This window comes from Pristiophorus japonicus, chromosome 4 (genome assembly GCF_044704955.1).
Source record: "Pristiophorus japonicus isolate sPriJap1 chromosome 4, sPriJap1.hap1, whole genome shotgun sequence".
NCBI classification, from domain to species: Eukaryota; Metazoa; Chordata; class Chondrichthyes; family Pristiophoridae; genus Pristiophorus; species Pristiophorus japonicus.
Window position 1 is genome coordinate 158,529,692 of NC_091980.1, and position 12,868 is coordinate 158,542,559.

Consider the following 12,868-nt stretch of genomic DNA (forward strand, 5'->3'; position numbering starts at 1 on the left):
CTGGGTTTGGGGTGCTCACTTCAAATGAAATGAAAGTTAAGCGCCTGGGTGTGAAGTGCCATCCCTGGTGCGGAATTGGCCTCTTAAGAGGCAAAACAATGTGTGGGGCGGTAACCGGGCGGTCATGGGGCTTCACAATGGCCCTCCCCTTCTAATGGGCCTTTCTGAGAGGGGCCATTCCGGCCCCAAAAATCTATCGACCTCAGCCTTGAATATACTCAACGACTCAGCATCCACAGCCCTATGGGGTAGAGAATTCCAAAGATTCACCACCCTCTGAGTGAAGAAATTCCTCCTCATCTCCGTCCTAAATGGCCAACCCCTTATCCTGAGACTGTGACCCCCCTAGTTCTAGGCTCTCCAGCCAGTGGAAACAACCTCTCAGCATCTACCCTGTTAAGCCCTCTCTGAATCTTATAAGTTTCAATGAGATCACCTCTCACTCTTCTAAACCCCAGAGAATGTAGGCCCAATCTACTCAATCTCTCCTCATAGGACAACCCTCTCATTCACCTCTCTCATCCCAGGAATACATTTTTGTGAACCTTCGTTGCACCCCCTCTAAGGCAAGTATATCCTTCTTTAGGTACAGAGAACAAAACTGTACATCGCTCATGTTTTTATTTATGCAATACACCTTCTATCTCACCCTGTCTTGTTAGATATGTTCATATTTTATTAAACAAGAGATTTCTAACGTGTCTACAATCTCATACATACTTGACCTCCAGTGTCTCTTTGTATTTCAATCTTCTCTTTGATATCCAATCTGTTGTGTAAAAAGTGACATTCACATTACTTACTTGCATGAAAAACCTTCCACATAAACTTTGTTGATGATAGTTGATCTAGTTTTGCCATGTACCCTCTATAACTGCTATTTGCACATATATTGAAACACCACTTTTAAAAAGCTTCAATTTACTAAAAGAAGTTTCTGCTGATTAACTTTAGTCGATTATTTCATCAAACATTCTGAAACATGCTGTGCAATCTAAAACTTCCAGCAGAAATTACTTATACAGGATTAACAAAAGATTATGTAAAAAGAAATAAATCGCTGGTGCAAAGTATTCAGTTTTAAATCCTATTCTTTTATCATTGAGATTTGCAGAGGGCCGAAATGGCCCCTCCTGATTCGGCCGCTAGCCGCCGGAAAGCCACGGGGGTGGGGGCACAATGGCCGGCGACTCTCCGTGGAGGGGCTGCCATTTTAGAAATTACCCTTCCTCAGGAGCGGAGCAGTGCCTGGGATCGCTCCGCCCGTTTTCCCGCTGCGGCGTGCACACGGCGACCCCTTTCCGACTGGCAGGGACCCCCTCACGAAATTGGCCCTTACCCGAAACTGCCCCACAGGAGAGGCCCCGCCGCTGATCGGTGCCTCAGACAGCTTTTGCTGTTGGTGCACTCTGTGTAAAATGGTGGCACGGTCGCCCTTAAAGGGGAGGGCGCACTGCCGCCATGTTATTTTTTTTGCCAGGTCGGCCCAACACTTATGCCCCCGGGTTCAGCCGGGCCGCCAACAGGCAGCCTGGTACCCCCTCTGGCCTGGCAGAAACCTGGTGGCCCAGTGGACCTTACTAAAATATCTGCAGAGTTTGCAGCGGCTCTCCCCTTTAACTGAAGGGGCGAGACGTTGTGACGCGTCAGCGCGATGCACCCCGCACTCGACCAGAACACTGCACCATGGAGAAAAATAAACCAAGTGCTGAATTTCTCTGTATCTCTGTCCCATGGACTGGAACAGAAAAAACCTTTAAAAAACGGTAGGGGTGCCCTGTTTCATGTGCAGGGCAATTTCTACACCCTGGTCTAAATGAACATACTGATCTGGAATATCTGAACTGGTGTCTGAGGTCTCACTTTTGATCCCACTGAACCAATGCTTCTTTCCTTCTTCATACCATTTATCTTTTTTTTTCTTTGTATTTCCCTTCTAGAAGTTTCATATTTTCTTACTTCTTTATAAGCTCTATATACTTCTTTCATCCTTACATCTTTTCCCACTGATCAATTTAGAAACAAAGCTGTTTTCTTCCCCAATGAACATATTTAAAAAAAACTGAATTCTGCCGCAGGAAGAAAGGGAAACTCTAATGTCATGTTAACATTTGTGAAAATATGGGTGAACTTACAACTCCTGGGTCTTTCCACACACACAATAATGGAAAAATATATTCTGCTTGGATGATAGAGATGGAAAGGATCACTTGCCCATTTTCATCTGGTAATGTCATATGTTCCTAAGAGAGTTGAAATGTTTTGCTGCGTGCTCAGTGACATTTTCATTTACTGTTTTAAATCCTCAGTTTCTATGGGGGGAATTTTAATCCCCTTGACGGGCGTGGGAGAGTTGGGAGGGTTAAATTGGCAAAAGTCTGAAACTCGACCCACCAACTCGCTGCAAATGTGCCTACTTCCAGTTTAACCACGGCGAGTTTCGGCATCTGAGTAACCCCCTCTAGAGAGGTGGGTCAGTGAGGTCAATATGTTAATGAGCCTGCGTTCCTCAGACTTTGGTAGCCATTTAGATTAAATGGCTGTGGGCACAGGTTTCCCAGGGCTGACGGGAGGCGGGAGCTGTCAGATCCAGCAGCTAAGTGCTTTCTCAGCCCCTCAAGAAAACCCAATGCGATCTCCACCCCCACATCCGTGTGGTGATCTCTCCGTCCCACACCCACGCAGTGATCTCTTGCCTGCATTCCTTCCCCTCCCCTGTCCCCCACTGCGGAAAACAGCTCAAAATCACCAAGGGAACAAAACTGAATGCACCTTACATGGATGGCCCTTTTCAGACTACTGCTCTTGGAGAGCTGAACGGCTCAAACTAAACATAAGTACACGTGGCAAGTTAAAGTAGGTACTTTAAACATGACAGTCAGGAATGATGGGATTAGTATGACGAGAAATTTATTAGCTCCTAAAAATGGGCACATGAACTTCGTGCTGCCGGCTGATTAGCAAGATTGCAATGTTCAGCCCACTGCTGCATGCACTGCTGAGTGGCTGAACGCTCAGCCGGGGGGCCCAAATTTGTGCGAGGCTAGCACCATTTAAAGCTAGCCTGCACTTCATAAAGGCAGTCTGCACCTCTTATAGGGCAGGTGCATTCTGCCCGCAGCAGCTCACTGAACTGGCTGGGGAAGAGATTGAGAGGAAGAGAAAAGAAAAATTCTCCAATGCAACATGGGAGGCCTTGGTGCAGGAGGTCAACTCGAGGAGAGAAGTGCTGTTTCCACAGGGGGCCAGGAGGCCCTCCAGGCAACCGTGTAGAGTCCAATGGGAGCAAACAGCTGCTGTGGTGAATGCCAGCAGCTTAACCCCGAGGGCCTATATGCAATGCAGGAAGAAGTTTAATGACCTCACACAAGTTGTCACGGTCAGTGAATTAATCTTCAAATGCCATATCCCACTATCTGTACCATTAGCCTCACATACTGCTCAATGCACGACACCCTCATCACTCACCTATCAACAATCTCAAACACGGCTCATACCTCACATTCATAGCTTCACCTAACCCTCACATACTTACCACTGCTGCAAGCCTCACAGCTTGCATACACTGTCAGCTATTCAACCAAACACATTACACCACACTCACTGACACACTTCCCTTTCTCTTGCAGGAAAAGGTGGCTCATAACCGGCGCCAGCAGAACCTAACTGGCAGGGGACAAGTGCGCCTGCATAACCTGACCCCCCTCATGCTTGGGAGGGGCATCGCTGAGTTCGTGGCCAGCGGCGGGACTGAAAGAATACAAGGTGCCGGTATCCTCATATATAATCCTCCTTCTCACATCCCACTTCCCCCTCATCCCACAATCTCTTCTGATTTACAAGCTGCACATGGTGTAAGCATGCACCTCTTGCTTTCCCCCCTCTCCACCACCAGATCTCAATAACTGAGGAAGAGGGAAAGTAAGAGGAGACTGATGATTAAGAAGAAACACTGTCACTCGATCTGACACATGCTGCCACCAGCTTAGATTCCGGTACTGCGTGGACTTTAGAGGGTAGCTTAGAGGCGGGATCTGCACATGGTGAGTCACCGGGCACAAGTGGGCTGCAGCGAGGACAGGGGGAAAGGGTAGCGCAGGTGCCAGATTGAGGTCGTACATGGTTTTTGCTGCAGAAGACTCAGATGAGGACTTCGATGGGGTAGCCTACAGAAGAACGCTGATGGGTATTCACAATTAAATGCTTGGTGCACTGGCAGCCCTGTCAGAAAGCCTGAGTGCAATGTCAAGGAACATGGAGAAGTCCGGCATCAATCTTGCACAGGGCTTTGCGCAAAGCTTGGAGCCCATGATTTCCAGCATGCAAGTGATGGCCAATGTCATTAGCGGACATATTGACCAAACCATGATGCAGCGTCTGATGGCCGATGTCTCAGCTTCCACCGCAGCACAAGCAGAAGCCACCAAACTTCTGGGTGCTGTAGTAGAACCTCAGACTTGTGTCATGCAAGCTCAGACTGCTGCTATCGTGGCTGTGTTTACCAGTGTGGAAAGGGGCTTGCACGGTGTCACAGCAGTCTAGCAATCTGTTCTCCAATAGGCTAGGAATGCTGATGCACCACCCCAGGGGAGTGGCAGTGGCTCTGTGGAGCATGAACCTACTGCCCTCTCTGGTTCATCCTCCCCTCACTGTCACTCCACCAGTGCCCTTGATGTTGCCCATCAGCCAGCCAGTCCAGACTGCTGGCGCCCATGCCGAGGTGGTGCAGTTCACAGCTGGGCCTTCTAGGCCCAAAGCTGCTCAAGGTCGTCCTGCAAGTAAATCTACAGTCTCCCCCACTGGCCAAGAGGACGCTGTGCGGATCAGCAACATAGGGAGGGTAAGGTGAGGGACTATTGTTGAATGAGGAATTGGGGTTGTGTTCACTGGTCGGATGAGTCGATTATGGGCAGCCCGGGCAGAAAGGGGCTGTCCAGGTATCCTCCTTCCTTCCGCTTCCTCAACTTCCTCCTCCTCAGTTGGTCACCATATTGCTGGTGCCAAGGGATGTGCCGTCAAGGTGGTGGAGCATGCACCGACCACGACGAATCTTGAGACGCATTCTGGCGAGGTCTGGAGGTCTGCAGAGTCCAGGCAGCGGAAGCATTGTTTATGGAGGCCAATGGTCTGGTCTATCAGATTCCGTGTGGCAGCATGGCTCTCATTGTATGCATGCTGCCCGCATATGGTTGGGTTGCGGAGCGGAGTCATGAGTCAGATGGTCAGTGGATATTGCTTGCGACCTCTGAGTCAGAAGGTTGTGGGTTCAAGTCCCACTCCAGGGACTTGAGTACAAAACAACTAGGCTGACACTCCAGTGCAGTGCTGAGGGAGTGCTGCACTGTCGGAGATGTCGTCTTTCGGCTGAGACGTGAACTAAGGTCCTGTCTGCTCTCTCAAATGGATTTAAAAGATCTATGGCACTATTTTCAAAGAAGAGCAGGGGAGTTATTCCCAGCGTCCTGGCCAATATTTATCCCTCAATCAACATAACAAAAAAAACATTATCTGATCATTGCTGTTTGTGGGAACTTGCAAGTGCGCAAATTGGCTGCTGCGTTTCCTACATTACAACAGTGACTACACTCCAAAAAGTACTTCATTAGCTGTAAAGTGCTTTGAGACGTCCGGTGATCGTGAAAGGCGATATATAAATTCAACTCTTTCTTTCTTTCTTTGGTATGTCGTGGTGGCTCAAGACTGAGGGAACAGCGGGCTGGTGCAGTACAAAAGCATCAGGATACCGGGCATTCACCATCATGATATGCTGAGCATGGTCGCACACCAACTGTACAATCAGCGAGTGGTAACCTTTGCGGTAGCGGTACATCTCAGCAGTTAAATACGACACCCGCAAAGTCACATGCATGCAGTCGTTGGCACCTTGTCCCATGGGAAAGCCTGCTATCCTGTCAAAGCCACGTGCATGCTCCGTCTGCTTTTCACTGATCAGAGAAAAGACAAAAAAAGACCCCTCTCCTGGCATAAAAAGAGTGTCTGTCACCTCTTGCTCAGCAGTGGACGGCAAACTGGGAGATGCTACAGATGTCGCCTGCTCCAGCTTGGAAGGATCCCGATGTGAAGAAGTTCAGGGCCATGGTCACCTTCAGTCACTGGCAATGACAACTACTGCACTGGGAGTAAGTGGTCTGACCAGAACCCTTGAAATCAGAACCAAGGCCTTCGCCACTTCCAGCTCCACTCCGTGTCACCTCACCAACTTTAAATAGCTCATGGAAGTTTCAAACACTTTCACAAACATACACAGAGCCAAGAGAAATGAATCAGCAACTAACCTTAGAGTAGTTGCTGATCGCTTTAAATATGGCTGCTGCTGAATGCATGCTCAGCTATGCAACAACAACTTTTATTTATATAGCGTCTTTAACGTAGTAAAACATCCCAAGGTGCTTCACAGCAGTGTTATAAGACAAAACAGATACATTTGACACCGAGCCACATAAGAAGAAATTATGGCAGATAATCAAAAGCTTGGTCAAAGAGGTTGGTTTTAAGAAGCACTTTGAAGAAGGAAAGAGATGAAGAGAGGCGGAGAGATTTAGGGAGGGAGTTCCAGAGCTTAGGGCATGGCCACCAATGGTTGAGCAGTTATAATCAGGGATGGTCAAGAGGACTGAATTTGAGGAGCGCAGACACCTCATGGGGTTGTGAGGCTGAAAGAGATTACAGAGATAGGGAGGGGCGAGGCCATGAAGGGATTTGTAAAGACAGGGTGTTAAGGTTCAGCATTGAGGACAAAAATGGCAGCGCTGGTAGCAAATTAGACATCATGATCTGCCTATTCTACATATTTTTGATGCACGCTCCTAACTTCTGCCCTACCGCCCTCCAACCGTGGCTAACAAGAGAAGTTAAAGTTAGTATTAGATCAAAGGAAGAGGTTTATAATGTTGCCAAAAAGAGCAGCAAGCCTGAGGATTGGGATGATTTTAGAATTCAGCAAAGGAGGGCCAAGAAATTGATAAAGGGAAAATAGAACATGGGAGTAAACTGGCGAGAGACATAAAAACAGACTGTAAAAAGCTTCTATAGGTAAATAAAAAGGAAAAGATTAGCAAAAGTAAATGCGGGTCCCTTACAGGCTGAGACAGGAGAAATTATAATGGGGAATAGGGAAATGGCAGAGAAATTAAACAAATACTTTGGGCACAAAATTCAGAAATTCAGTACCGCTGGAAAGCTGGTGCTCCCCCCCACCTTTTTGTGGCCATTAGCGCCAAACTTTTTCTGTGGCTAGGCCACCCCATATTTAGCTCCAAAAGTGAACACATGGGTTCCAGCGCTAATGAACCTTTCCAATGGGCTTTATTCAGCGGTGTGGCTGTCTTAATTTGAGCGTAATCACCAATGAGAAATTCAACATGCAGTTAAGGGTTTCTAATGAGCCAGCTGCCCCCTGGCTATTTAAAGGGTTTGCAGCAAGGCCCTGAGGAGGGAAGGAGGTGTAAGAGGTGCAAGAGGTGCAAGGAGAGCCAACAGGTTCACTGATGGATGGTGTGGAGGACAGAAGAAGAATATTATTTCCTGATGTGGGGAGACCTAGCAGAGAGGCAGCACATAATGAATGGCGGGAGATTGTAGGGGAGGTGTCAGGCACCTCCATATATGTGAGGACACACCCTCCCAGGAGGGTGCTGGCCAGTCTGCACCCGGCCCTTCCAGGGTGGCGATGGGTCGATGCCTCCTAGCTCTGGGGCACCAGAGATCCTCCTCCTCCTCCTCCTGTGCCTGGTACTGCTGGCTCGACCTCCAGCGGCTGTCCCCTCATGATGGCCAGGTTGTGCAGCATGCAGCAGACCACAATTATGGGCAAGGTGCCACCAGACGGTCCAGGTACCGGAACCTCTGCTTAAGGATGCACCTGGTGGCATAATGAGCGTCATTGTATGCATGCTCTGGCGCTGTCCTGGGGTTCCGCAGTGGAGCGAGCAGCCAAGTGGACAGGGGATATCCCTTGTCCTCAAGCAGCCAACCGCAATCCTGATTTGGGCCTGTCAAGCTGGCGGGCACATTGGTCGGGCGCAGAATGAACGAATCATGGCTGCTGCCTCTCTTACCGCTGCCTCTCTGCACGGTGCTGATGGTAACGCCTTCTCCTGCATGCCGCCCTGTTTCTGACCAGGTGTACCAGATGTCATCCTCCCAACACTGCTCCCATCCTCAGGGTGAACCCTGCCAAGCAGGTCTCTGCAGCCTACAGGCCTCCATTAAAGAGTCAGACCTGAAAGTTGTACAGGTTGAACCTCCCTTATCCGGAACCCTTGGGACCTGGCCTGTTCTGGATAAGGGATTTTTCCGGACGAGGGATGGTCACTTTAAATTGGTTGGTACAGGTACTGAGCAAGGGGATATCGGGGCTGGCTGGCTTGAGGCTAGGTGTGCGGCAGAGGGATCATTACGGGGTGGGGGGGGCGGTGGATCGCGGGGTCAGGCCAGCAATTGCGGGAGTCAGCAACGAGGAAGGACTTCAATTTGTTAAAAGTTGGAGTTCTGCGCTTGCGCCACCCAGTGGCCGGGAATGGTTCTGGATAAGGGAGGTCAAACTGTACAAAAGTATGTGCACACCTCTGAGCAGCACTCAGCAGGATGAATGGAGCCAAAACAATGAATATAACTATATGAAAAGCTAAATTCAGTGGCTGCTGGAATCTGAAATAAAAACACTAATATAAAACTATTTCCCTACCAAAGGGCCCCGATTGCGGCAACACTCCAGCGGTGTCGCGTTCGAGCACTGACTCGAATATCTTGTGGGGACAATGCTGGAAAAAGTCTTCCCCTTTTCCAGCTGAAAATCCCTGTCCTTACCGCTTTTCAACAGCCAGCACACTGCAGAGGTCACTGCTGGAAACTTAACTTTACAGCGGCTTCACCTTGCCTTTTCTGGCGGAAGTGAGCACCGCTCAAATCCCCCCCACCCCGAGCTGAATATGGCTCGGGGAGGGAAAATCAGCCAACCACGGCGGCTGATCGATTTTTTTGATCGGCCGCCCGAACCCCGCAGTAGTCGTCCCTTCGGGGACGGTGAATTTTGGCCCCTATGTGTCCGTCTTCACGGAAGAAGACACCAAAAACCTCCGGAAATAGTGGAGAACCAAGGATCTAGTGAAAATGAGGAACTGAAAGAAATTAGTATTAGTAAAAAAAATAGTAGCGGTGAAATTAATGGGACTGAAAGATGATAAATCCCCTGGACCTGATGGCCTACATCCTCGGGTTTTGAAAGAGGTGTCTATAGAGATAGTGGATGCATTGGTTGGCATCTTCCAAAATTCCATAGATTCTAGAAAGGTTCCTGCGGATTAGAAGGTATCTAATGTAACCCCGCTATTTAAGAAAAGAGGGAGAGAGAAAACGGGGAACTACAGACCAGTTAGCCTGACATCAGTTGTAAAGAAAATGCTAGAAGCTATTATTAAGGGCGTGGTAACGGGTCACTTAGAAAATAGGATTGGGCAGGGTTGACATGGATTTATGAAAGGGAAATCATGTTTGACAAATCTGTTGGAGAGTTTTTTGAGGTTGTAACTAGCAGAATAGATAAGGGGGAAACCAGTGGATGTGGTGTATTTGGATTTTCAGAAGGCATGCGATAAGGTGCCACACAAGATGTTATTAAAAAGAATTAGGGCTCATGGGATTGGGGGTAATATACTGGCATGGACTGAGGATTGGTTAATGGACAGACAAAAGAGAGTAGGAATAAACGGATAATTTTCGGATTTGCAGGCTGTAACTAGTGGGGTCCCGCAAGGATCGATGCTTGGGCCTCCGCTATTTACAATATATATCAATGATTTGGATGAGGGGACCAAATGTAATATATCCAAGTTTGCTGATGATACAAAGCTAGGTGGGAATGTAAGTTGTGAGGAGGATGCAAAGAGACTTCAAAGGGATATAGACAGATAGACAGGCTAAGCGAGTGGGCAAGAACATGGCAAATGGAATATAATGTGGAGAAATGTGAAGTTATCCATTTCGATAGGAAAAAACGAAAAAGAGTATTTTTTAAACAGTGAGAGATAGGGAAAAATTGGTGTTCAGAGGGACCTGGGTGTCCTTGTACACAAATCACTGAACGTTAACATGCAGGTACAGCAAGAATCATCATCATAGGCAGTCCCTCAAAATCGAGGAAGACTTGCTTCCACTCCTAAAGTGAGTTCTTTGGTGGATGAACAGTCCAACACGAGAGCCACAGACCCTGTCACAGGTGGGACAGGTATTCATTGGGGGAAGGGGTGGGTGGGACTGATTTACACACGCTCCTTCCACTGCCTGCGCCTGACCTCTTCAGCAAGCAATTAAGAAAGCAAATGGTATGTTGGCCTTTATTACAAGAGGGTTTGAGTATAAGAGTAAAGATTGTCTTACTGGAGTATTGTGTAGTTTTTGTCTCCTTGCCTAAGGAAGGATATACTTGCCATAGAGGGAGTGCAACAAAGGTTCACCAGACTGATTCTTGGGATGGGGGAATTGTCCTATGAGGAGAGACTGAGTAGACTAGGCTTATATTCTCTCGAGTTTAGAAGAATGAAACATACAAAATTCTTAGAGTTTGACAGGGTAGATGCAGGGAGGATATTTCCCCTCGCTGGGGTGTGTAGAACCAGGGGTCACAGTCTCAGAATAAGGGGTCGGCCATTTAGGACTGACGAGGAGAAACTTCTTCACTCAGAGGGTGGTGAATCTTTGGAATTCTCTACCTCAGAGGACTGTGGATGTTGAGTCTTTGAGTATATTCAAGACAGAGATTGATAGATATTTGGATATTAAGGGAATCAAGGGATATGGGGATAGTGCAGGAAAGTGAAGTTGAGGTAGAAGATCAGCCATGATTTTATTGAATGGCGGAGCAGGTTCAAAATGCCGAATAGACTACTCCTGCTCCTAATTCTTATGTTCTTATATTCACCAAGATGGCGTCCGGCGCTGCACGCACCAGAAGTGTGCGCACGCGGTATGGTCAACATTTTTGTCATAAAACAGCAGCGTTGAAAAATCAAAAAAGCACTATGGAGCACAGGATGTGCATACTACACCCAAGTTAATTGCCCATCACCTTGCTAAAGTCAGAGGAACTGAGTTATGAGCTAAAACTTAATTTGAATAAAAAGCAGTAGCTATTTGTACAATGGGGTTCCCCAAAATGCGTTAAATAAAAGGAGTGACCATTTGATGGTCATGGGTCAGCCATTTAATCCAACATGCTTGCACAAATGTACTAAATAAAAGCAGTGGACATTTTATTCAACAGCTTTTAACTAAATTTTATCAAATAGAAAGACACATACAAAATGGTTCCTCCAAAATGCATTGATGAAATAAAAGCAGCAGGCATTATCTAAATTATGGAGCAGGCAGGAGCCAGCCAAGGAGTATTACATTAATTTATGCAGCAGTAGAGATATTTATGTTAACTATATGCAGCAGTAGTATTGGGAAAATTTCTCAACAATTTTGCGTGTGTGCCAGGAGTGGGGCCTGAGGAGTGCAGAAATATTTTCAAATTAATTTATAATTTAGTCAGGAATGGGGCCAAAAAATTTATGAATTAATTCTGAGTAGAGCCGGGTTGACAGCAGGGAACACTTCAAAATGATTTTTTTCCCAGCCAGAATTGGTGTCTGAACAGGATGGCCAGGTAAATAACTTTATTTTGCAATCTATTTTATCTTATATATTTATTTTCTTGGGAGCAGGGCCAGAAGAATAGGAGTACAATTTATATATTCTTTTTCAATTTCAAAATTCTCATCCTTATTTTCAATTCCCTCCATGGCCTCGCCTCTCCCTATCTCTGTAATCATCAGCCCCACAACCGCCCCCCCACCCCCCAAATGTCTGCGCTCCTCTAATTCTGCCCTCTTGAGCATCCGTGATTGTAATCGTTCAACCATTGGTGGCCGTGCCTTCTGTTGCCTAGACCCCAAGCTCTGGAACTCCCTGCCTAAAGCTCTCTGCCTCTCTACCCTCCTTCAACACACTCCTTAAAACCTACCTCTTTGACCAAGCTTTTGGTCACCTGTCCTAATTTCTACCTATGCAGCTCGGTGTCAAATTTTTATCTCATAATACTCCTGTGAAGTGCTTTGTGACATTTCACTACGTTTAAAGGCGCTATATAAATACAAGTTGTTGTTGTTTTAACTACTGCTCTCTGAAGTGGTGGCCCCATTGGGGAGAAAGGCCTGAGTAGTGGTGCCTTGGAAAAGACCAGGCCAGGAGGTAGACATACAGTAGAGAGGAAATATTGGGGTAGAAATTCAGGTCCGCCCAAAACTGGGCGCACCTATTGCTTTTTATCCGCCATTATCGCTGCAATGGTTGTGGCGGCCATTCGACTGAAATTCAGCTTTTTTTTTGTAAAAAAATGTCGGCCAGCGGTATTGTCTGGCGGGAATCAGTAGTTTGTAGCTGTGTGGGTGGGGAGCGGGGTGTGGCCTTTGGACCGTGAAATTCCCCTACTGGTGATTTGCTGCTAACTAGCCAGTTGGTCCCTGGCCTTCTTAAAGGCCGGAGTTTGCAGCTAGGCCCTGAGGGGGAAAGGCCTTTCAGTGAAGGCCATGGCTGCTGCGCCATAGGAAGGAGGGCAACCCGATTTTCTGATGCCGAACCGGAGACACTCATGCAGGCTGTGTTGGGAAGGAGGTGTGTCCTGTACCCCGATGCAGGCAGACCGACTCGGGAAGTTTTTACTAATGCCTGGAGAGAGATAGCTGTGGAGGTGTCACGGACCTCCATTCACACTGCCACCCAATGCCAGAAAAGGATAAACGACATCATTCGTCTGATGAAAGTGAGTACCTGTTCCACCCACTGCTGACCTTCTATCTGCGAGCTT

General features: G+C 47.5%; 1 protein-coding gene across 9 annotated transcripts in view; it reads right to left on the reverse strand.

Moving 5' to 3' along the window:
- The window catches only part of LOC139263132 (coiled-coil domain-containing protein 9-like), a 367,644-nt gene that overhangs the window by 46,259 nt on the left and 308,517 nt on the right, over nucleotides 1-12,868 (reverse strand). For all 9 annotated transcript variants that reach the window (XM_070878722.1, XM_070878724.1, XM_070878721.1 and 6 more), the window contains one exon: nucleotides 721-769. In XM_070878722.1, coding sequence (XP_070734823.1) covers nucleotides 721-769 — 49 coding nt within the window. The remainder of the gene's footprint in view (nucleotides 1-720; nucleotides 770-12,868) is intronic.